This window comes from Sus scrofa, chromosome 13 (genome assembly GCF_054392235.1).
Source record: "Sus scrofa isolate SSC_HxYL_T2T_F1_AM1 chromosome 13, Sscrofa_HxYL_maternal_Yorkshire_Landrace_v2.0, whole genome shotgun sequence".
Lineage (NCBI taxonomy): Eukaryota > Metazoa > Chordata > Mammalia > Artiodactyla > Suidae > Sus > Sus scrofa.
In genome coordinates, this window is record NC_139395.1 from 121,020,062 (window position 1) to 121,045,349 (window position 25,288).

General features: G+C 37.0%; 1 protein-coding gene across 1 annotated transcript in view; it reads right to left on the reverse strand.

Moving 5' to 3' along the window:
* Nucleotides 1-25,288, reverse strand: part of SERPINI2 (serpin family I member 2) — a 39,879-nt gene that overhangs the window by 310 nt on the left and 14,281 nt on the right. The window contains exons 3-7 of the mRNA XM_084990255.1: nucleotides 24,592-24,786; nucleotides 24,260-24,452; nucleotides 12,052-12,149; nucleotides 7,852-7,938; nucleotides 4,956-5,045 (exon numbers count right to left, since the gene is read on the reverse strand). Coding sequence (XP_084846381.1) covers nucleotides 4,956-5,045; nucleotides 7,852-7,938; nucleotides 12,052-12,149; nucleotides 24,260-24,452; nucleotides 24,592-24,786 — 663 coding nt within the window. The remainder of the gene's footprint in view (nucleotides 1-4,955; nucleotides 5,046-7,851; nucleotides 7,939-12,051; nucleotides 12,150-24,259; nucleotides 24,453-24,591; nucleotides 24,787-25,288) is intronic.

The window sequence follows — 25,288 nt, forward strand, 5'->3', positions numbered from 1 at the left end:
ATTTTAATGAATAATTTACTCTTTTTTCTCTATAAGGTAAATGGGCAATGTCTTAGAGAAAAGCCCACTCCTTTGTCTAAAATACATAATTATATCATTATTAATTGTTTTATTATAATTTATGAAGTATGTTAACATCCACAACAGCTTGTCATAGAAAATGCATTAATCCTGTTTTTCATACAGGAAAGCAAAAATAAAAATGACAGAGAGGTGTTCTAAATATAGAGACTCAGTCAGGCAAACATAGAACAATAAAATGGTGATGAGCGTGGGAGAGTTAAATTTAAGGCATTAGCAGTCATCTCTTTATGCATGTAACATAAGCTCTTAGGGTTAAAAGTGCAGCTTCTCAGATCTCCTCCTTCATTTCTAGATCAAAGCTTACCACTAAAGACAATGTTTTCATATCGCTAGTGCTTTCAAATCCTCACCGAGGAGATATGGTATACAGCATAAATGTAAACACCTGTTTCCAGCCATTCTGTGTTTGCAGGCAAAAAGGAGCTAACAACTAGAGGACAAAACAAATAAATGATGTGTCAAAATCCATTCACCTTTCTTTTCAACTAGGGTAAGTGAAGTCGCTTGAATGGATCAATGTCAAGCATTTCCTTGAGTTACACATCCCTTATAGTCATATATGATAAAGGTTCATTTCAAAAGCGAAAAAATAAAGTTTTACATAATTTTAAAGGTCATGAAAACTATACCTACATATATTTGAAATAACAATGTTACTGTTATTAAGAAATGAAATAAAAAGGGAGAGCCCCTTTTCATTAACTCTTTACTGCTCAGTCCAAAGACAGACATGGTCTTAAGAGAATCAATAATGTGGAAATATACATAATCGCTAGCAGATTTTTTTCTACTTTTATGATTGTAATTAATAACACTTTGCCTCAAGAATCTCAAAATGCTTCCATAAACATAAGAAAACAAATATTCCTACTTTTCAGATAGATAGGGATGCATAACTAACTTCCACAAAGTGTATATTACTCTTAGTCACAATAGGCATCAACAGCAACTCTTGTATCTTGATAATTCTGTGTCATTAAAACACTTCTGGAATTCTAGTCGTGGCTCAGTGGTTAACGAATCCAATTAGGAACCATGAGGTTGCGGGTTCGGTCCCTGGCCTTGCTCGCTGGGATCTGGCATTGCCATAAGCTGTGGTGGAGGTTGCAGACGCTGCTCGGATCCCGCGTTGCTGTGGCTCTGGCGTAGTAGGCTGGTGGCTATGGCTCCAGTTCAGCCCCTAGCCTGGAAACCTCCATATGCTGCGGGAGCAGCCCAAGAAATGGCAAAAAGACCAAAAAAAACAAACAAACAAACAAAAAAAAAACACTTCTAAGAATTGTTTGCATATGGTATTTGTCTTTGTCTTTCTGGCTCATTTCACTCAGTATGAGATTCTCTAGTTCCTTTCTGGCTCATTTCACTCAGTATGAGATTCTCTAGTTCCATCCATGTTGCTGCAAATGGCATTATGCCATTCTTTTTTATGGCTGAGTAGTATTCCATTGTGTATATATACCACATCTTCCGAATCCAATCATCTATCGATGGACACTTGGGTTGTTTCCATGTCCTGGTTATTGATATCCAGCACAAATGAACATCTCCTCAGAAAAGAAAATCATGGACTTGGAGAAGAGACTTGTGGTTGCCTGATGGGAGGGGGAGGGAGTGGGAGGGATCGGGAGCTTGGGCTTATCAGACACAACTTAGAATAGATTTACAAGGAGATCCTGCTGAATAGCATTGAGAACTATGTCTAGATACTCATGTTGCAACAGAAGAAAGGGTGGGGGAAAAACTGTAATTGCAATGTATACATGTAAGGATAACCTGACCCCCTTGCTGTACAGTGGGAAAATAAAAAAATAAAAATAAAAATAAAAATAAATTTTTAAAAAAGACAAAAAGATAAAATAAAAAGTAAAGAAAGAAAAAAAAAAAAGAATTGTTTGCGGAGGTTTTAAAATAACTTTCCTAGAAACTAAACTCATAAATTGAAAACAAATTTAAATTTTCAAACACTTTGGGGAACTTCCCATTGTGGTGCAGCAGAAACGAATCTGACTAGGAACAATGAGGTTGCAGGTTCGATCCCTGGCCTCGCTCAGTGGGTTAAGGATCAGGCGTTGCTGTGGCTGTGGCTGTGGCGTAGGCTGGCAACTGTAACTCCGATTAGACCCCTATCCTGGGAACCCCCATATGCTGTAGGTGTGGCCCTAAAAAGCAAAAAAATAAAAAAGATTTTCAAACACTTTGAAGTACAGAACATTACATACGTACAACCATTTGTCCCAGTCTTTTAGATCTTTTTTTTTTTTTTTTTTTTTTTGGACCGAGGAGAGCCACATTTTGAATTGAGTCTTCATGCAGTTAATAATCTAACCATTACCAAACTCAACAGATTAGGAAAATCTTTCCTGACGTAATAGCAATGGATTTAAAGGCAGGCTGAAGCAAAAATCATTATTGTTTCCACTTTTCTTTTCATGCCTATTTAAAGAGGTATAGGTATTCCTCATATTTAATCAATGTTGTTATAAAACATCTCCATCAGATGGAAGCAGCTTTTACTTTATAATGTGAAAACGCAATAGCATAACCAAAGCTAATGACCTAGAAAAAAATATTTCTTAATGAATACCCTGTGCTCTGCTTTTCCTTCAACCCAAGACCTGAAAGAGTTCTAAACACAGTATTTCTTTATTATGTATGGAGTACTGTCAGTTTCAGAATCATGATTCACTACTTTTTGAGAAATAGCACATTTCATGTAGCACCTTTTTTTCTTCTGAAAGTCTTTAACACTGGCCTATCGCCTCAGCCTGAAAGAAGAAAGAATATTCTTCATTTCTCTGGCAGTTTCGCTTAGTAAGACGTTTGGATGAGTATACTAAAATATATATGACAGGAAGTCAAATACTGATGGGAAAATACAAATAATCCATGGATTTTGCATAAGAGGATTGTTTGATCAAAACAAAATTTTAAATCTAGGTAAAAACTGGTTGTACTAAATCTAAAATCATTCATCCTCATACTTCAGAAATTATCAAATGAATATATTTTATGTTAATCATTATGCCATTTAGTAGTGCACTATGATATGCCAAGTCACCATCTTCCTTAACGACTTCTTCAGTTTATTTGTAAGTGAAAATACATCACTGAATGTGTATTGTCTCAATAGGCCATTCTACATTTTATATGGCAACAATTTACAGTGTGCAATAAATGACTGGCCATTCATTTTAAACAATACTCTAAGGGAGTAGCGCTAGTTTAGAAAGTCTCATTACAACAAAGATCATGAAACAGTAGAAATGGTCATCAAGGGCCTGACAGTTAAGCATTATCACAAATAAATAAATAAATAAACTATTCTTGGTTTGGAAATTTCACTGCCACTTAATTGATAGCTATTACATAGCCTCAGTCCTCAACTTGGAAACTAGAGTCAAACATCACTATTCTAAATGCTATTATTTCCTAGGGCATATATGCCCAGTGCAGCTTCATTTCTCTTTTCCATATTCAATAATAACATACTAACTTCAAGAAATTAGAGTTCGCCAAAGGTTAAAGATGTATAGATCAAATGACATACTCAGAATATTTTTTAACACTGACACTATTGGAACTGAAGTTGTGTTAATACAATCTCAGCAAATCTGAAACTGTCCCATTGTTTCTAAGATATAATTTTCAGAGGGGTCATTCAGCATTAGTTTTATGGAATCTAAAAAAAGGACTGATAGATCCCTCAGAGAGACAATAATTTCAGAATTGCTAGTTAATCTAACAGCTTCAGACTCTGAAATTAACTATGTCTCTTCTCCATGGAAAATAATTTATAGAGAGAAACTTCCATTTTTCTTTCTTCCTTCATGTATTCAGTCTTTCACTCATTTATGTTTATTGATGTATTCATAATAAACACTATGTGCCAGGCACAGTGTCACAGGCTTCATATATTATTTTACTTAATCTATGAGATAAGTATTAATGTTATGTTCAGATAGGAGGTAGGAAAAATATGGTTTAGAAAGAGTAAGTGACTTGCCTTACAACTATTAGTTTGTTGAGCTGGAACTTGAACCCAAATCCAAACCTTTAATCTCTAGGGACACTGACATTTTATGCAAAGCACTTTGCCAATACTGGGCTGGATATGGAAATTAGTGCGATATTATCTCTCCCCCTTACATGGGGTTATGACTCCTGAGGAGTCCTAAATATACACTTAAAGAAAGTTTCCTCATTGCGTCCACATTTCTGGCCGCTTTTTCATAAAAGAAAGAACAAAAACATCTGCCCAGACTGTCTAATGCCAGTCCAACTGACTTACTATCCCTACTTTCTGCACCTAACTGTATTATTTTCATAGTTGTCCAAACTGGATTTGGAATAATGTTTGACCCCTCCCTCCCAGTAAGATCCTATAGATAGTCACTTATTCTTTTGGAATCTATCTATCAAAACTTTCACAATTCTGCAACTTCTAATTTCCACTCCCATTGTGGCATCCTTAAAAGAAAGTGGATTTCTGAGGAAAAAAGGTCTTATTCTCCCTCTGCCACTTTCAGTTATATGACCTTCGACAAACTACAGAACCTTCGTTGGTCAAATATCTAATTTATTGGAATGGTGTTAGATGTAGAGATAGGTATTTAAAATTGCCGGCATATATAATCATCATCTTGGCAGCTATTACTACTGCTACTGTTTAAATTATTGTCATCTCATAAGACACAGTGTCTGGTGCAAAATAAGCACTCAACAAACAGACACTAAAAAATCTGAAAAAATTCAAATAGATTCAATAAATTGAAAGAAAAAATGATTTCAGATATACAGACTGAAATTAGTTGCTAAAACTAGGGCGACTGTTCAGCCTAAGCAGTTCCCCCAGGGAATTCTCAAAAAGGTACCTGTTGGGTTATTCTTCATAATAAACAGGAACGGATGGTTTGCTATAAATTGGTTTTGAGACAGACTCATGATCACAGGGGTATGTATGCCTATGAAACAGAGACAACAGTTATTGAGATGTTCACATTAAAATATCAGTAAATAAAATATATCCATAATATCCATAATATGTTTTGTAGACAGGAAAGATCTTTTCGTCTGGGGAGTTAACATGTAGAAAAATAACCTCCTTCTAAATACAGAGAAATTTGGAATAAATTTGAAAATCAAAAAGCAGAATAAATATTGGATTACTCATGCAATAATTCTAACTTCATAATTATGCTCAATGAAGAAGAAAGTCTGATACTAGATTCAATTTAGTGAAGGCAATGGAAAATTTTATCTTTTAAAAAGTAACTTTCTGTTCACTTTTTATTTACATTATATGATTTATTTTATAATGTTTCAACTCCTAATTCCTACCCACGTATTTTTTTTTTTTTTACCTCATTTCTATCCTTCGGGCTTGTAGTAATCACATCTGAGTTCAAATTTTTTTTTTACTTTTCCAAAATTATTCTGTGAGCTCAGAGCTTTTAGGATGTGTTCTGTGAATGTACATGGGATTTTCATTCTGATATTAGGAGAGATTTGCTGCCTTAACAAATGATTTATTATAATAATTTGTTATCACGCTGCTCCATTGTGGTGTTTGTCAGCATTTCAGAGTGGATACATTTAAATGGCTGGATTTTTTTCTTTCTAGATTAAATATTTCTACACTCAATTCAGATGTTACGCTTAGCAACAATATAATAATTCTGAATAATTTTTCAGACCCATGAAAATACTTTTTAAAATACAACTTGTGATGAGAATTGAAAAACAACTATAGAAAAGGAAAAGACCATTCCTCAGTCACAAAAAACTATTTTGTTTGTGATCAGGGTGTGCAAATCATACTGACGAAAAACACATTAACAGAGGAAATGGTTTTACTTTGTACCCACACAGGAGCTTCACAGAAATGAGGTGAATACCCAGAGTGGTTAGGTTTGAAAATGTATATACTATTTTAACAAAAAGTCATAAATTGTGGAGATGTGACTAGACAAAGAAAAAGGGTTCTAGGGGTGGTAAATTGTGGGAAAGTAAATATATGGGAAAATAATAGTAGTTAAGGATTATTTAGTAAGGTTTGATATGCACACTCATTTCAGTGCCATCTTTCATCTCCTATAATAAAGCTTCCTTCTCTTGGTGTTTCCCAATTGTTCTTAATGATTATTACATCCCCTTAGAGAATTCTACACTTAAAACAAGGGGGAGCAGAGGAGTTCCCTGGTGGTGTAGCAGTCAAGGACTTGGCATTGTCACTGCTGTAGCTCAGGTTTGATCCCCTATACAAGGAACTTCTGTATACTGTGGGTGCAGCGAAAAAAGAGAGAAGCAGAAAGAGAAAGAGAGTGAGCGAGAGAAAGGCAGTGAGCTTTAGCAGAAAGAGCTCTGAACTTAAAGTCCGGAGACCTGATTTCAGTCCAAACTCTTCTGTTTATTAATAGCATGACCTTAGGCAAACCATTTCATACAGGTGGGCCTGTTTCTTCACCAACATAATGAGAGGATCAGACAATGATATATCAGGACTCTTCTAATTTATGTAAAAGCAACTGGGAACATTTGTTTATGTGAACTAGCCACCTCAGTACAATCAATGCAATCTTTGATTTCTCCAAGGCTTGAAATAGCCTATCCCTTCTAATCTAATTTCCTTGAGTAACAGGACAGTATTCCTCAGGGGAAAACAAAATGGTAGTGGGAGTCCAGGGTGTCCTACCAGATGTCAAAAATCCATTGGCATTATATAACATTATAAATTAATCAAAGATAATAATGTGGGTATAAGTTTATGGAAGTTTATCAATATGACTATTTAAAAAAATGCACATCTTTTACTTACTGGTTAAAATCCAAACAGTCTCAAGAATTAAAATAGACTTATGAGGAAGTCATTAAAGTTGCTTTTCCATTTCTAATTGATTATAAGACTTTTCTCTAATCATTTTTTGAGTATTACTTTTATGCAGCCATTTATGCTATTCAAAATGCCATTTGTTCAAGGAAATATGTCATATGAGAGCGGTTTTTAAGCTGTAATGTGCACATGGGTCATGGGGAGACCTTGGAAAATGCAGATGCTGAATTAGTAGGTCCGGCTTTGGGCCTGAGGTTCTGCATTTCTAACAAGTTCCGATGTGTTGATGTTGCTGGTCCGTGCATTACAATTGCAGTAGCAAGGACAGGCTGCAAGTCACTGGAGAGCCCTAGTTTTCAACCTTAGACAGACATTGCAATCACCTAGGGAAATGTAAGAAAATAGCAAAGGTTGGATTTCATCTCCCGAGATGCTGATTTAATTATTTGGGGGTGTGGACTGGGCATAGAGTTTTTAAAAGCTTTCCAGCTTATTCAAATTTATAGCTATAAATTAGAGGGCCACTGTCATAGAGATAATGACAAAAATAAAATTAGAAAATTAGAGACTAACAGTGTAAAGAAAGAGTGAAATTAATATGATTACCTAAGAGTGAGCATTCCTGAGCAATAATGATTTCAGGTTTGAGCCTAAAGTTTCTCATTGGTCCTATCTGCTAATGGCAGGTAGTAAAATTTACAAATAGATAAGTATCAGTAGCTGGAACTCAATTCCTAATCAAATCCCTTCCCTTTCCTTTTGCATTAAACTTTGGCTGCAGAGATGCATAAACAGCTTATATAGTCAACTTTTCTTCCTACAGGGTACTGGACAGTAGGAGGGGAAAGGGGTGACCAGAGGACCGCAAAGCGCAAGCACCCTCATGCTTATTTCCCCCAACCCTTCCTCCTGACTTGCTCTGATATCATTTCTCCTACCAGTTGATGATGCAGCTTCACTGCCATCTTCATTTATCTCAAAGAAAACTTTTTGCATAACTTGGGAAACATATACTTCAGATGAATCTGTTAGAAAATATGAAAGTGTATTTAAGGGTTAAAATTCAGAGCCACTACGTATTGGATTCCAAGTTAATTACATTTTCAAATGAACAAAGAAAAGGAAAAAAAAAAAAACCGAAAACCTTTTCAAGGTAGTTAATTTGCTAGAGAGAAAGGTGGTTTAGGGTTAGCTCTTGCAGAGATGATACAGAGACCCAAGTTTAGGTCAGATATAAAAGGTAAAGGTAGAAGGGGATAAGCCTCAAATCAGGCAGCCCACTTAGTGAAATATTTGAATGGTTAGTGGGTTTTGCCCCCCTTCATCATGGTCCACAGACAAGATTTAAAAAGGCTTTACAGATTTGAATTAATCTCACCCTATGAATTCAACCTCAGAGCCAACTCACCTTTTAAATTCTGTATTGGGTTTTGATCTGAGCTGAGAACAAAATTTACTTTCCTTCAAGACTGGTGAGGCGAGGAAAGTCTAAAGAGCTAAAGAGCTTTTGTGTCATCTGTTACAAAATCACTTCAGAGCAATGCTTTAAAACCTGCCAAATTTCTCAGTGTAAGATAGTGTCTTAACAACGTTTTGTTCAGCTGTGGAGACAAGCTGAGAGAGAAGGCCCCTCTTCTCCCTTCAGTGGATCTGAGGTATGTGTGAAGCATTTCTGATACAGTGACCTGTGGAGAGTCTCTTCCAGAAGTGAAAGTGAAATCATGATTTCAGAAACCGTCTGCCACCTGAGCTCTGTCAAGACCAGATGATCCAACAATGTTCCTCAGAGATTCAAGGAAACATGGTCGTAAGTTCAGTGATGACAAGAGGGTGGAGGAGAGGAAGATGGGCCCTGAAACTTGCAGAGAAAGAAAAGAGGAAGGAGCTTTGTCTCTCTTGAGCGAGAAAGCAGAAGTGACATGGATGGACTCCACCAAAAAGGAAAAAATAAAGGTTTAGAAGGATTCATGACAAAATAATGTAGTCAAGGAGAACCAGCTCTGATCACTTACAGAAAAGTAAATCCCCTCAGGCAGGGGAGAGAGAAGTCATCAAAGTGTTATTTGCATAAAAAATGGCTTCCTAAAAATAAAGTTCAAATTGCTTGTGATGACTCCATCTGGGCCCCTGATTATCTCTCATCCTCATCTCTCACCCTCCTCTCCTCATCCAGTGGCTTCAGCTATAAAGTCAAGCAGTCAAAGCTTTAGCCCCACCTCACCTTCTGCTTAACATTCCTTTTCTCAGAGTTTGCTCTGGTTGGCTCCCTTGTTACTTAGGTCCCAGCAAAAATGACACTCCCCAGTCTTCTGTTCCCACCCTCATCCTGCTCTTAGTGACCTAATCTGTTTATCCCATGACTCTATTTTAGTTAACTCATACATCTATTACCTCACCATTTAGTTAACTAATTATCTGCTGATTGTCCATCTGCCCCAACAGATGTAACCTTCACTTGAACAGGGACTTCCCTGATTTTATTCAACACTAGAAAACAGCCTGGCACAGAGTTGGCTTACAATAAACCCCAGCCAAATAAATAAATCAATGGATATGAATCTAGTGATAGAAACAGGAAAGATGAAGAGAAGGGACATCCACATCATTTATATGGATTAACTAAAATGCAGGAGTGTGATCTTTTAAGGTCAGGCAAATAAGCATGTTCTTCTCCCACAACTCCCTGGAATAAGAGGATTCAGACATAAAGCACCCTTTGCATGAGGGGTCCATACAAAGAATAAAAACCAAAAGTAGGTTGCGGTGGAGAACTTCACACAGTTTAATACTCGCCCCAGACCAAATGACTCCTTGGCTCTTAGACCAAGCAACTTGGTCTCCTGTGTCCCCTCTTAAACAGAGGGGACTTAGTCTTGAGCAAAGAACAGGACCTGGGAGATGATAGAGTAGAACAAGAAATCTGGATTCCACAAACTCACTGGTTTTTATATCTTTGTAATAATTCTTTCCCTTATTTTTCCATGAAAATTCCAAGTGAGTCTTTGTCAAGTTAAGAGGACAGGAAACCTTCAATAGCTTTACTAGAAGACATGCAAATAAATACCAATGTGCCATTTGCCCACTTACTTTTTTTGTATTTAACATTTACTGAGTTATCTGCTCTATGACAGGTGTTGAAAGAAGTGACTTAACGTACATTCTTTTATTTGTCTCTGTCACTAGGATATATTATCTCATTTAATAGATTAGATAAGCGAGGTTCAGAAAGGTTAAATATTTTACTAAAGGTGACACAAGAAGTACTGACAGAAGTCAAATATTCATCTCAAAATCTCCAAAATAGTAACAAGGACCTACTGTATAGCACAGGGTAACCAACTTGATACTGTGTAATGGCCTATATGGGAAAAGACTCTGAAAAGGAATGGATATATGTATATATATAACTGATTGGCTTTGCTGTACACCTGAAACGAACACAACTTTCTAAGTCAGCTATACTCCAATAAAATTTATTTTTAAAAAAAAATTTCCAAAGTAACTCTTTGAAACCATTTCATTCAAAATTTGTGAACATGAGTAAAAGTAGCATCTCTTTTGTGTAAATACCCCCCTAGCACCAGCATTGTACTGGTTCACTGTACCCTTTAGTGAATGTTTATTGTACAAATGGGAAGTAGGGGTAGCAGGTAATTAATTCACTGTCCTCCTGAAGACTAGAAATAGTGCCAGCATTGGCTGTGGCTGTTCTATTTCAGGCAATAAGACAGAACCAATGTAGTCAAAACAGCTCAAATAGGTAACTCAGGAGAGAAACAGGTAACTCAAAGCAAAAATGGTGGACATATTCTTTTCCATTCAGGGTTATTCTCCTGCACAAACTCTTTCATAAAGCATTTTGGAAATATTTCCTTGAGAAATCTGCTTGTAAAAGGAGGTTTTATAGAAGTCACAAATTGCTGCAAATTTGCAGAGCGAGTGGCTGTTTGAAATGTCTGAGATATAGCAAGTGAGCTTCCGAAGGCCAGAAAGAAATTTAAGAGGAAGAGGTGTTTAAAAAATGGTTTGGTTTATTTCAAGTTGGTGAGGTGGCTGTGTTCCAAGGCAGACTTAGATAGCATCCTATTGCAGTATCTAATTTTGACTGTCTCCTTCCTGATGCTGATGAAATTGTCAAAGAAGTCAGATCTCTCTATCCGTGTGAGAACAAGAAGGTAAATCACGTGTGAAGGTGATAATGAACATCTATGTCACCTGTGGACCCCACCCACCTCCTCCACCAGGAAAGCTCATTCATTCTATTCATTTACCCACATAATTGATAAGTGCATAAATTTACCCACACAATTGATAAGTGAATAAATTAATGAATACTTCTCCTAAGCTCCGATATCCATGTAGGAACATACAATAATTGAGTTATGATATCAATCCCCATCATATAGACAAGTATGTATCATTAGGACTTTTTAAAAATAAAACAGAAGACTGAATTTAAAAGAGTATAAGTAACTTGGGACACACTGGTCCTCTTCAATAATTTTTTCTTAGTTATTTTTGTACTAGTGGGGACTGCCAGGATGAAAAAAACTAAAACAATCTTGGGCTTTGTTGTGTAAGCATCAGAATCAGGCACAATTTCCCAGGTGCCAGAGCATAAAAGCGCCATCTCCTCAGATCTGTTGTCAGTCTCCAGCTAAATATAGAAGCTGCGACATTACAATTTCTAGATTGTGTTCATCATCCAGCATCTTGTGGATGCCTATTTCACAGGCTCTAATATTATCAAATTAACATTTGCAAATTGGTTCATAAGAGTTTTTTTAGCTCTGCTTGGACAAAAGGCTCAAAGTCATACTTCCCATTAATCAGATCAGGAAATCCAAACAGGACTGGAATCAAAGCCCATATAACACTTTACCCACATAGTTTCATTTTTAGCGTGTTTAGAAGGCTTATCTAACCTCTAAAATACTGTCCGATTATCATTAAAGAAAACTACTTGAATGCAAAATAGACGTGCTTGTTTACAGACAGCCTGACGTGATTACGACATTTATTCCCCATGTACGTAGTTTTGGGAGCCAAACACTCTTTCAGTTTTAAGATCAGTCAGTTAACATAGTCACTAAGAAAACATATTAACATGATAATACAAGAACTATTTGTCATATTACCTGTTATTCCAGAAAGGTCACAGCCACCACTAAATATCTCAGTTATATTCAAAGAATATAAAGCTTGTTTGAAGTCTAATTTTTGTTCTACTTTAAATCTGAAAAAGAATGAAGAGGAAAATTCTTGTAACACTGTACACATTTGCTACCAAAATGCTTTCTATAAACAGATGACTTAGAGGGGATTATATCGCGAAATCCTTTGTTTTCATTATTCCAATTACATATCCTCATATTTCACGCCATTTTCCCTCAGCTCCACTGAGCAGTTCTGGGTTGCTAAAAACTTGCTTCTGCAGATAAATGGTTGGAGGGAAGGGGGAAGAAAATATTCTGGTTTATTTATTTATTTATTTGAAGTAAGTAACCCAACAAAACAGGGTGAGAGTTCTAAGTTTTTGATTTTTTGGCTTCTCCCTAGTCTTCTAGGCTTCCTTCCAGCAACAGTATAGACTCAATTTTTTCACCTCATCAAAGATGGTTCCTGGCAGGCATCCAAGATGCTATGAGCAGGAAAGAGAAGCCAATGGTCCTTAAAGAAGCCTGTTGGCCACTAAGGTACAGAGAGGCAGCATTAGTAACCTATCATCCTTCCCATCCATTGTCACAGTTGATGTGACCTCCTTCAGTTTATGGACACACCTAACATCTCCCCAACAGGCCCTGTAAAAGAAGTAGATGATTGAAAAGGAACTAAATTTTTTCAAATCCACTAAAGATAAAATTTTAAGAGGGGGAAAAAAAAAAAAGAAGCTGGCTAAAACTTCTCATGGCCCTAAGTTAGGACCCTAGATTCTATGCAGGTCTCCAAGCCTCAGCTTGCCTGAAGTGGGGACTTAACCACAGATTCAAAAAGGTTCTCTAAGGCACTCATCTGTGATTCCAAGTCCACAGCAATCACCGACCTTTGCTTTTCCATTAAAATAAAATAAAAAAATAAAATAAAATAAAATAAAATAAAATAAAATAGAAGTTGGTACTTATTGACTTTATGGATGCCAAAAGCATCCACTTACATTTTACAACCAGGTTAGAGACTTTGTTTATGAAAGAAGAAAAGAGTGTAAGTCCTTCTACAAGGAGTGCTATTGAGCTGTTGCGCTTCTTCCTCAGAGAAATCCCAGGACGGCTCCAGCCCAAAGAGCTCTATCCATGCCCAGGTGGGCCTTTGCCCTGTGCTCTCTGGTTTGCATGCAGACCTGATTGCTCAAGCATGAGAGCCTTGCTTAGCTAACAGGTAGGCCCACATCTGGGGCTAGAAATTAGTGTGGACAATCAGTCTGATTAGATCATTGTTATAATTGCCAAATACTGAACAAGCTTTTTAATTACAATTCTCCAAAACAATGAACATATTGTGGAAAAAATTTACTGGGCCTAAATTATTTCTTGGTAAAATATTGTGCACTTTTGGAAAATGTTAATTTATTCTGAAGCCTAGCTAACTGGAAACAGGCAGAAATCACAACAGGCGCATTAAAACTTACTGATAATGAAAATAACTTGTTTTATGCCAATCGTTTTCTTCATTTTAACTTCCTGCTAAGAAAGATAATATGCAGCACGGTTATGTTAAGGTTTTTGGGTTCTTTTTTTTTCCTGTTTTCATTACCACACTTGTTTTTTTGTACTGAATGGAGTATGGGCTTCTAAAAGGTGGAGAACAAAAGTTCTAGTTCGCCTATAATTTGGCTATTTTTAGGATAATAGTCCAGTGATTTGAGGATAATGAAAAGAGTACTGAAAGACTTATTACAACCTTTAATAAGGCCTAATTATCACCAGAGAGTCATTTAAGTAACAGTCTTGCTCATAATATAGCCCAATGAAACCTACAGCGATAGAAACCCATTCAACCATTTAGTAAAAGTATAATCTACAGCCAATTTCTAATTAGCCATAATTATTGGAGCCATGAATAGTCAGGTGCAAAGTAGAACATCCATGTCTTGGGCATTTAATAGAGATTACAGTTTTTAATCTTCACAAAAACCCTAGGAAGTTAGCATTCTTATTCCCATTATCATGTAAGAAAGTGAAGGCTTTGAAGAGGTTGATTTCCAGGCTCAAGGACAAGATAGGAGACAGTTAACAGTGCTAGGATTAAATTCGATCCATTTCAAGTCAAAGCTAATGTGTTAACTTCTACCTCCTTTAATCAAAATATAATTTGGAGTTCCCTGATGGCCCAGGAGGGTATGGATCTAGCGTTGTCACCACTGTGGCTTGGGTCACTGCTGTGGCACAGGTTTGATCCCTGGCCTGGGACACAGCCAAAAAAATAAGAAAAAAAATTTAAAAAATAAAAAATGTATATAATTCTAAATCATAATCTTTTTTTTTCTTTTTATGGTGGCACTTGTGGCATTTGAACCCCCAGGCTGGGAGTCAAATTAGAGCTGCAGCTGCCAGCCTACACCACAGCCAAGGCAACACTGGATCCAAGCCACATCAGTGACCTAAGCCCTAGCTTATGGCAATGCTGGATCCTTAACCTGCTGAGCGAGGACAGGGATCAAACCTGACTCTCACAGACACTTTGGTGGGATCTTAACCCGCTAAGCCACAACAGGAATGCCCCAAATTGTAATCTTGATCAATACATATATGCAGAGTGTTAATTGTGTACTTCTTCTCAGTTTTATATATCTTAATATTTGTTCTAGATGTGGTTCCTTTCCCTTTTCCTTGACCCTCTAAAATTGCCAAAAGAATACAGCTAAAAGTAAAAGAATGAGCAGCAAAAAGACTGGATAGGCAATTAACAACTAAATAATCATGAAATGAATGTTCTAGGCTATGTAAATATTAAACCATCTCCTTAAAAGGCAGCAATTTACTGCCATCTGCAACCATTGTGCTTAAAATGACCTCACACAAGTTAAACCTGCAGAAAAAGAAAGAACTTAGAATTTCTCTTTGAAGCTGAATCCCACTCCTGGTCTTCAGGCCTTACTGTGGATTGATTGGTGTGGTCCCTTTCTTTCCTTTATACCCAGGACTCTTGTTTAATAACAAAATGTCTTGGATGGGTCTCCAGTGAGGTCTCTATCCTTATTATGCAGACTCCCAGTTTTGATAACAGTGGGCTTGAGTCATCTTAGGAAGGTTCAGGTTTAGAAACAACCAAACCAAGTCTCAGGGCTGCCCACAGGAATAAAAATACAACATAATCTTTGACGTTGGTGGACTCAGACTACTGCATGAGTATATAGTAACATTCTGGTCACTTTTGTTGGTGCACGTGTGTGCACATGTGTGCGTGCGTGTGCACATATGGGCCTGTGTTTGTGATATTCTATTGGCCTCAAGGGCTGAATTTAAAATGCTTTATGTCACACAGGAAATGTATCTGGACAATGTTTAATGTAAACTTGGATACCATCTTATATCAGTGTTCAAGAGGTTAAAGTAAATGAACACTTGTAATCACTAACTACTATAGCTGGTCATGACTAATCTATTCTCACACCCAGCCTCATTTTCCCTGAGTCACTTCCCCTCATCCTATACAGTTCACTTTCACCCACTTAGAGATCCAAAGCTGGCCAAGGCTGGAATGGATTTCTAGTCCAGCAAAAATATGGCATCTCACGTCCTATAGAAGGTGTTATCTCTTTCGGAATGTCTCCTTGGCACTGCTGCTTCATGCCTCTTACCTCGCTGCTCAGCTGATCACTGACATTTGCTCTGTGATTACTCCATGTTACACAATAGTTTTCTGACTCCTGCAGTTTTGACTCTGTCATTTGCTAGTCTGTATGACCACAGACAAGGTATTTACCTGTCAGCACCTCAACTGTAACCTGAGTGTAAAAATAGATCTCTATCAAATTTATGAGGGGGATTCAATGAGATATGGCACAGAGAGGAAGCCTCCAGGATGGTGTTGGCACTGTAATGGATTCTCAAGAAATTTTAAAGTTGAATGAGAATAATAATAAAAATAATAATGAGATAATACTGAGTACTAAAAATGTAACAAATGCTTCTCACAATACTCCTCAGAACAACCGTAAGAGCTATGTGTTATCATTATCCCATTTAACAATTTAAGGAAAAAAATCTTAGGCAAGGTAATCAAAGTTATAGAGTAAAAAAGGGGCAAAGCTCCTGCTTTTCAATATCATGTTCTATTTTCATAATCTGGTTTGAACAACTGATAAAAGATGCTGTGAGAGGTCACATCAGTTGATATTTTAAAGGATGATACCTCTTAGAAGGATTATGACTCTTGCATAGTTATTAGTGTACTTACTATTTTTTAAAAAAGTATATTATTTAACAAGCTCAGACACCCACACTGCCAAAACTTTGATGACAACAACAAAGCTCCTCCCAAGGAAAATACCTATGACTGTACACTCATAAACTTGCTAATAATTTCAAGGGTTTCAAGGACTTTGAAGTCTAGCCTGGACCTCTCCAGAAGTTCACAGTGCTCAGTTAAGGAATGCTACAAGAGAAGAAAAAATCAAAGTGTTCTCATTTTTCTAGAAAGTCAGACTTAGAGCCTCAGAACAATCTATTCCTTCTTAACCCATATCTAATTAGTCATGTTCTCCAGTTAATGTCTTTCTACTTCACCTGCTACTTACTATTCCTAGTGAAGCTGCTCCTTTCAGCACTCATTACTTAGGACTCAGATTGTTGCAGTGTTTCTTATGTTTTCAGTCTTTACCTCTTTAACACATCCTAAACATCACTACTATTCAGATTTAAGCAACAAACATTCACTGAGTGGCTACTATTTTTTAGATACACATATTGGGATGGGGTCATAGAAAGGAAATATGTGTAGCTCCTGACCTCAAGAAGTTTACAGTCCCATAGGGAAGACAAACAAATAGTTTTAATATAACTTCCATACAGAAGTAAACAAAAAATACTAGGAGAACTTTTCCTAGCAGAGAGAAAAGAAGATGCTGTGGGATCTTGCAGAGGGGGGTCAGAAAAGCTTTCTAAAACCCAAACTTAGTTTTAAGGACCAATAGAAGTTATCCAAAAAAAAGGAAGTTGAGGGAGAATGGAGAGAAAGTTCAGACAAGTTACCCATTGCGAACAGAGGCACTGTGCTATCAAACATATCTCCTTAAAACACTCCCTTTATCATTCCACCACCACACTTGGAAATTTACAATAAATCCCCACTGCGTATGGGACACTTCCCCCTTGATTCCTTTAAAGCCTAGTTTGAATCCTTCCTCTTCTATGAAGCCTTTGTTTATAATTCCAGTCTCTGGTGCTCTCTCTCCATTTTCTCTCCTCTTTTTTCATAAACCTCCCAGTGCTTAGTTGTTGCAACTCTTTCAGTATTTACTGTATCTTGTTAGTAAACTTCCTGTAGAAATCTTGCACCACTCCAACTAAGTGGTAACCATCTTATCAATAGGAATCCTGCCTATCACTGCATCTGGCCCAGTCCCCTGTCTGGAGTGGGGTCTCAAAAAGTCTCTGCTTTTGCACAAGAAATACATTTTCTAATAAGTAGTAGACTAATAAGATCATAAAGTTGTGAGCCAATGGAAATGAGAACTAATCCTTTCTCCAACACTTAATTGAATGTCAGTAAATTTACTTTTTGAACGACACAGTTTGAATGCATCTGTGGAATGCAAGATATAACCAAATCAGACTATAGAACTACAACATTTAGTATTAGAATGTAAATATTAGATGTTTTACAAAGTTATAGTATTATATAGATGAAATTTTTGTCTATTTTATTTACATGTATCAAATGCTCAATTTTGCCCATGCACATAATCGTAAAAATGCAATCTCAAACCATTTCTTATATAGAAAAGAATTTGATACATAGTAAGGATGTGTTAGACTCATAAGTCTGAGGATACCTGACACTAAGATGTTTTTAGGATTCCATACTAAATTTAGAGAAAGTAACATGATTATTTTAGCTGTTATTCAACTGCAGAATAATGTCCAAAATTAGGTATCTAATATGCTACAGATAGTAAATACTAGAAAGCACCCTAATAGTCTTAGACTATATCTTTTTCTCCCTCTCTTTTTTTTTTGACTATATCTTATTGGCCTTGATTCTAAAACAGCCATGCATCAAAGAGGGGAGGGAGAAGCATTTCTAAATTGTTTATAACAGTAAATATAATCTGGTCACTCATACAGTCTTTCCTACTATTGCTTATATACAAGGATTTTATGATTAATTTTTCTTTTCTTGGCATTACTGAATTTTGCTACCAAAGAGGCTTTTATTTATTATATTTACAATGACAAAATTTTATAGTTGGTATTATGAGTTGAACTGTGTCCCTCCCCCCACAATTTAAATGTCAAAACCCTAACACCCCAGCAGTTTATAATGTGACCTTATTTGGAAATGGGATCACTGCAGATGTAATTAATTAGGTTGAGTGTATAAAGAATTTAATAAACAAAAATCTCAATTAGATAGAGTTGGGAGACCAGAAAGGGGAGCTTACATGCTCTGCGAGGACAATAACAGAGCCCAACAGGAACAAGAAAAACTCCTCTTCCTTCCTGGCAAGGAATCAGCCAATGAAAAGCCATGGACTCTGTTTACTATAGCTCTCCCAACTTCCTATTCCCCTCTAAAAAAGCATTCTCTTTACTTTGCCATTGGAGGCTTGCATGTGGCTTACCATGGTTACAAACCCTAAGTTGCAATTCTCTTTTGAACCCAAATAAACCCATCTTTGCTAGAGAAACATCTAATAGTCTATTTGATTCAGATCAACAAGGTCATCCTAGAGTACAGCCAGCCCTTAATCCAGTATAACTGATGTCCTTGTAAGAAAAGAGGATGCCAGGTGAAGAGAGGTGGCCATGTGAGTCAAAGTTCAGAGACATAGATCCACAAACAGGGGGATGCCAAGGATTATGAACCACCATCTGAAGCAAGGCAGAGGCAAGAAAAGATTCTACACAGAGTCTCAGAGAAAGCATATTTCTGCTGATACTTCTAGCACACAGAACTGTGAAAGAATGAATTTCTGTTTTTTTTTAAGCCATGTAGTTTGTAGCAATTTGTTAAAATAGCTCTGGGAAACTAATATAGGTGATTAAAACAGTTCCAGTTTTACAAAATTCTTTAGTTATCAGTTTGAAACCATAATTCATTCATTCAGATATAAGAACCACAGCATGAATATAAAATTGTCAATTCACCCAAAAATATTTATTGAACCTGTACAACTTTCCCTCTTCTGTACTGAACACAGATTTTAAATAGGTATTTTTTAGTTGTATGGAAGTTGTTTATTTTGGGGGAAATATATTTCAGAACTTTCAATCCATGTCCTGAGTGCTCAGGAAACTTAATTCAATAAATATGTCCTGATGGTCTAAAATTATTCATGAATTTAACACATAAGCAAATTATTCCTTTAAGAAATCAGAAGACTCATCCTTTTAGTGAAAACTGAATACATTTTAAATGTAATGTTGTATTAATGTGATTCAATAATTGATGACAAAATTTTCAGTCCTGTGAATTTTAAAAATCTCATTTTTATTTCTTGGGAGAGAAGTTTCCAAGAAAATGACTGATGTCCTGTCTTTCACTATGCTGCCTGTGTGGGAGGGAGAGGTGGCTTTATCAGGATCCTCACAGGGAATGAATTCAAGAGTGACTAGAAAATTGAATCCCAGTGTTTGAGATGCTTAAAATCAGATAAAGGAAAATAATATAGAATCTCTTTCTTTGAACATTTTCATGTAATTAAACTCACCAATATTTATTTTGAATATACTATGTACCATGGAATGTGCTAGGGTCTAGGAAATAAATGGGTTATAAGCCCCTTTTCTAATAGGATAGACAAGAATGTGAATAAGAAATGAAAATACAGTATAATAAGTGCTATAATGCAAATCTGCATAAGGTGTTCTAGAAATAAAGATAAGGAATGGTTGATTCTAGGAGAGCATGTTGGGGAAATCTACATCTAAGAGCTCATTTTAAGGAGACCTTGAAGGATGAATGAGAAGGTACTGGTTGGATACCATGGACAAGGACCTGACTGAGGGGATAAGAGGGAGGGAAGTTGAGAAGTCTTTCCAGTTTGGTACTGGCTGAGCAGTGATCTTCCTAACAAAACAACAACAACAACAACATTTATTTAGCATCTTCTACTTTGTACTATGACTAGAAGTGTGTAATGAGGTACTATAGTTGAAGTTATTACCAAATTAAAAAAAAAAAAACTTTGGTGGCTGCAATTTGTTTGGAAAAGGGGGATACAACTGCCACTTAATGTTTCAGTTTCCACATAACTGAAGGTTCCGATTCACCTTTTAAGGCAAATGTTTCGTTTGTTTGCAAAATGCAACACAGTAAGCTGATTTTTAATGCCAGTAGAATCCATAGGATGGAGATGGAGAAGTCTGAAATGATGTGGGTATAATCTTTTCTACCTGAAACAAAAATGTTGTTTTTACTGAGAGTTGAAATCTCCTGCTATAGAGTCTTATCGTGACTAGGAATGGCCTCAGAGGGGATGGGAGAAAATCTGGGTTACCTTCTTTTTATGCTGGGAAAAGCTGGAGGACTCTGGATGCTGGGTAAGATGGAGATGAGAAAGACCCCCTTGTGCACACAGGCACCATGATAATGGCAGGCTAAGGATAGGAATGGACAGAAGACTCCCTGATACGTGCAGTGGCCTCCACTCCAGGAATACTCACCCCTGCAACCTGGTTTTAAATTACTATGTACCTTGAAAGCCCTTTTTATTATAAGATTTCAGTAAAGTTTGGTTAAACACTGAAATTGTTCTTACTTGTGTTAGTTTGCCAGGGGCTACCTTGACAAATTACTACAAACTTTGCAGCTTAAGTAACAGAAACCTTATCATCTCACAGTTCTGGAGTTAGAAGTCCAAAGCCAAGGTGCCTGCAGGATTGATTCTTTTGGAGAACCACAAGGGGGCGATCTCTTCCAGGTCTCTCTCCTTGGCTTGTAGGTGGTAGTCTTCTCCCTATGTCTCTTCACATCACCTTCCTTCTCTGTGTATCTTTGAATCCAGATTTCTCCTTTTCATAAAGACTCCGGCCACAGTGGATCAGGGCCTATCCTAATAATTTCACATTAACTGACTACCTCTATAAAGACTCTATCTCCTCATTAGGTCCTATTCTGAGGTAGAAGGAGTTAGCATTTCAACATATGAACTTAGGGAGCACAAAATCCAACCCATAACAGTTGTTCTTGAAGGAATGAAAAGAGAAATCTGTGTCCACACTAGGTGGAAAGTTATTTGAGAAGTCTGGCTACAGTCTGAAGAGGCTGATAACAAGGCCAAGCCATTTGGAAAAGCTGCCCAGACTGCAGTAGTCTAGACGGATTTGTGGACTGTGAAACATTCCTATGGGAATTCCTAAACTGTTGGAGAAGAGAATTCTGGCAAAAACCTGTATTTTCTGTGGTCAACTGAGTTTGAGAATTATGCATTATTATCTAGGCATTTGTTACCTAGGCTGAGGAAACCGGAGCCACCTTGGTTACAGGTATAATTATCCCCTTTTTATACTAAGAAAACCATGACTGAGGACACCAAGTGACTCTCCTAAGATCCTACTGTTAGTACATAGAACAGACAGTTCTCAAACTCAGGTTTCTGGTGTGTGTGTGAGACCTTAAGCACTAATTTTTGCAAAGGGAAAAGAAAGAAAGATGGAAAGTAAATTTGAAAATAAATAATTCCAGAAATTATTATTTCTACTATTAATAGGTAAACTATCTGTCATGGACATGATTATATCCCCAGTGGTTAGTTGGAATACTCTTTAAAAGTCTGAATAATACCCAGGTAGAGATATACAGACAGTAGAGAATTGGAAGAGAGTTTGGAGGGAAATAGTCAGGTATTTGAGACATGAATAATAAGGAAGAAATAAAAGAGAGTAAGAAGAGGAAACTTCTGAAAATGAAATTCTGGTAAACATTATTTGAGGACAGAAAGAAAAAAAACAGGGAGCAGGAAAATTTCACAGAGAGAAAAATAAATGAAAGTAATGCCATAGGGAGTTCCCGTCATGGTGCAGTGGTTAACGAATCTGACTAGGAACTATGAGGTTGCGGGTTCAATCCCTGGCCTGCTCAGTGGGTTAAGGATCCAGCGTTGTCGTGAGCTGTGGTGTGGGTTGCAGACGCAGCTCAGATCCCACGTCGCTGTGGCTCTGGCATAGGCGGGCGGCTACACCTCCGATTAAATTCCTAGCCTGGGAACCTCCATATGCCACAGGAGCAGCTCAAGAAAAGGCAAAAAGACAAAAAAAAAAAAAAAAAAAAAAAAAGTAATGCCATAGGAGTTAAAGAAAGATTTTCAAGGAGTTCCCACTGTGGCTCAGAGGGTTAAGAACTTGCAGGTTCAATTCCTGGCCTTGTTCAGTGGGTTAAGAGTCTGGTGTTGTCGCAAGCTGCAGTGTAGGTCACAGATGTGGCTTGGATCCAGCAGCTCCCATTTGACTCCTAGCCCAGAAACTTCCACATGTCACAGGTGTGGCTATAAAAAGAAAAAGAAAGGGGGGATGGTTTAGAATATTTAGATCAAGAACCCAGAGTTTGGATGAGAAAAGCATAGGATACCTCTTCCTCCAAGAAAAAAAGGTAGAGGAAGAAAAATTTAGCAAAGATGTTTATGATTTTTGAGGTGAATGGTAGAGGGGTGAGTCTGCATGATAATATATATATATTTTTAAGGAACAGGGTATGGAGACATAGGCTGAGAGTAAGAGAAGTCAATAGGAGGCAGTGCACAGAGAGCAGAGGTGAAGTTTAGTGTGGTGTTAGAAAAGAAACTTCTCTGCAGATAAGCAAGGAGTGCTAGGCTCCAGGCCCTGGGAGTCCACAGTGACTGCTTTGAGGGCGTTTACTTAACAAAATCAGTAGCTGGGAGCAGGTATACTCAGGACAGAGTATACTCAGGACTGAGGAGAGTTGGGGAGAAAACTATAGAGGGACAAAGACAAGGTGCCACAAATATCTAAAATGTTTGGTGAGAGTACGACTGAAATAACTGACAGATCCCCACCAAGAGGGGGAAAAAAGGGAAAAGCCAAGAGGTTTAAGAGACCAAGGGCCAGGAAGAGAGGTGTACAGACCATGCAGGCCTTAATGAATCTAAAGAAAAATTTACAAATGAAGGAACAGAAAATAATTTATTAGATATATGTCTCTCTTTAAAAGTTTAGGTAGAATGCGAATTATCTGGGCATCTCTTACTCTCTGAAGTTTCTCTTGTGTCCCAGAAGAATGATATCAAGAAATTAGTGTTTATAATCATAGCTTCCTAAGATATTCCTTTGTGATTTCCATTTTGTATTCACTCTCTAAAATGATCTCAATATTTTATAACGACTATAAATAGAAGCTAGCCTTGAAAAGTTGTATAAAATTCTTAAAAACATACATACATATATATATGTACTCCAATAATAAAAAATGACCTTAGGATTCCATTTTTAATTTAAAGATGGCTAGAGCACCATCTGTCAAAGATGATTTAACATATATTTTAATTGGATAGTTTTGCAAGTGCTTCAAGGGTTTTATTTTCCTTGAACATAGTAGAAAATAAGTATTTTAAATTCCAATCAGGAGAGAAAATCTGGAGAAAGATAAGTTTGTTTAATAAAAAGAATAACAATTCCTTTAATCCCAGCATTCTATCTTGAAGACTTATATTTCTTCATCTCCTTCAGAGAATATTGAGTATTTAAATTCCATCCTCCTCACGGCAAAGCAATGCAGGCTTTGCCTGCCTTTGTATTCATAAAGCAGAGGGGAGTTCCCCTCATGGCACAGTGGAAACAAATCCGACTAAGAACCATGAGGTTTTGGGTTCGATCCCTAACCTCTCTCAGTTGGTTAAGGATCAGGCATTGCCTTGAGCTGTGGTGTAGGTCCCAGATGCAGCTCGGATCTGGTGTGGCTATGGCTGTGGCTGTGGCTGTGGCCGGCAACAGTAGCTTCGATTAGACCCCTGTCCTTGGAACCTCCACATGCCATGGGTGTGACCCTAAAAAGCAAAGAAAAAAAAAAAAGGCATAAAGTAGAAGAACACCTACAAATGTGGTGGGGTTTTGTTGTTGTTGTTGTTGTTGTCAATAGACTTTTCAGTATTTGTTATCTCTCAGCCAGCTATTCAAATCCCTCCATAAGTGAAAACATATGAACCAGAATGATAAAATAGACACTACCAACCTAGGAAGGCTTATTTTCACTTCCTCTTCTTGCATCTCAGAGAACCACTGCAGAATTTGATGAGCAGTAATTAGCTTTTCCATTTCTTCTATGTTCACATCTTCTGCGGGAAGTATGATAATTAAACTAAACTCATCATCTTTATAAGGTAATTCCAAAACCTGGCAGTTCATGGAAGATTCAGAAAAATAACCTGGGACAGAGAAAATAAAATATTAATATAACTGACAATTTCCAAAGCCATGATTTAGAGTGTCATTTTTTGACACTCTAATATTATCATGTTAGATTACCACATTGATTACAGTAATATTACCATGTCAAAATATTACCATATTTTGTTCTCAGAAGAGCCTTCATCATTGGGACTTTAACTGCCACACCATCCTTCTGAGTGAAATTCATCAGCTGTGTGTCCTCTTTTCTGAATCTCTGTTTCCAATCCCCCTTGAAATAAATAGCGTTCACCAGGACAAGCCGAGTCAGAGGACCAAATTCCTCCCCTGAAAACATGTCCTTAATTTTTCCTGTGAAGGGGATGGAGGAAGAGGCAGGAAGAAACATGCAACAGTGGTTCAAAGGAACTGCTTTAAATAGAATTAAAACAAAAATTTTATTTTGCTGATCAAGTAAAAACAGGGTGCTTTATCATCTAAACTTGACAGTTTTGAGAGTAAAGGGAATCTCTATTAAATATTTCACTTAGGAACAGGTACAAACAGGATTCCACTAGGAACCAGAATGTAAAGGGTTATCTTAGACAAATTTGGACAGACTTAGTAATGGCCTCTCTTTAGTAAGAATATCTGTGCAAATTTTTTTCAGACAGAAAAAAACAAAAACTGAATATATTTTCTTGCATATTCGTCAGCATTTTTCAAACTTTATTTCAAAGTTCTTCAGCAAGACCATCAAAATTAATAAGTTAACGGTACCCTCAAAATCTCTATTCTTGCAACTGCAGCCACGGACCACTGGGAAAGGACAAGAAGGAAGTTACTAGTAAGGCTTTCCTTTTCTAAACACCTA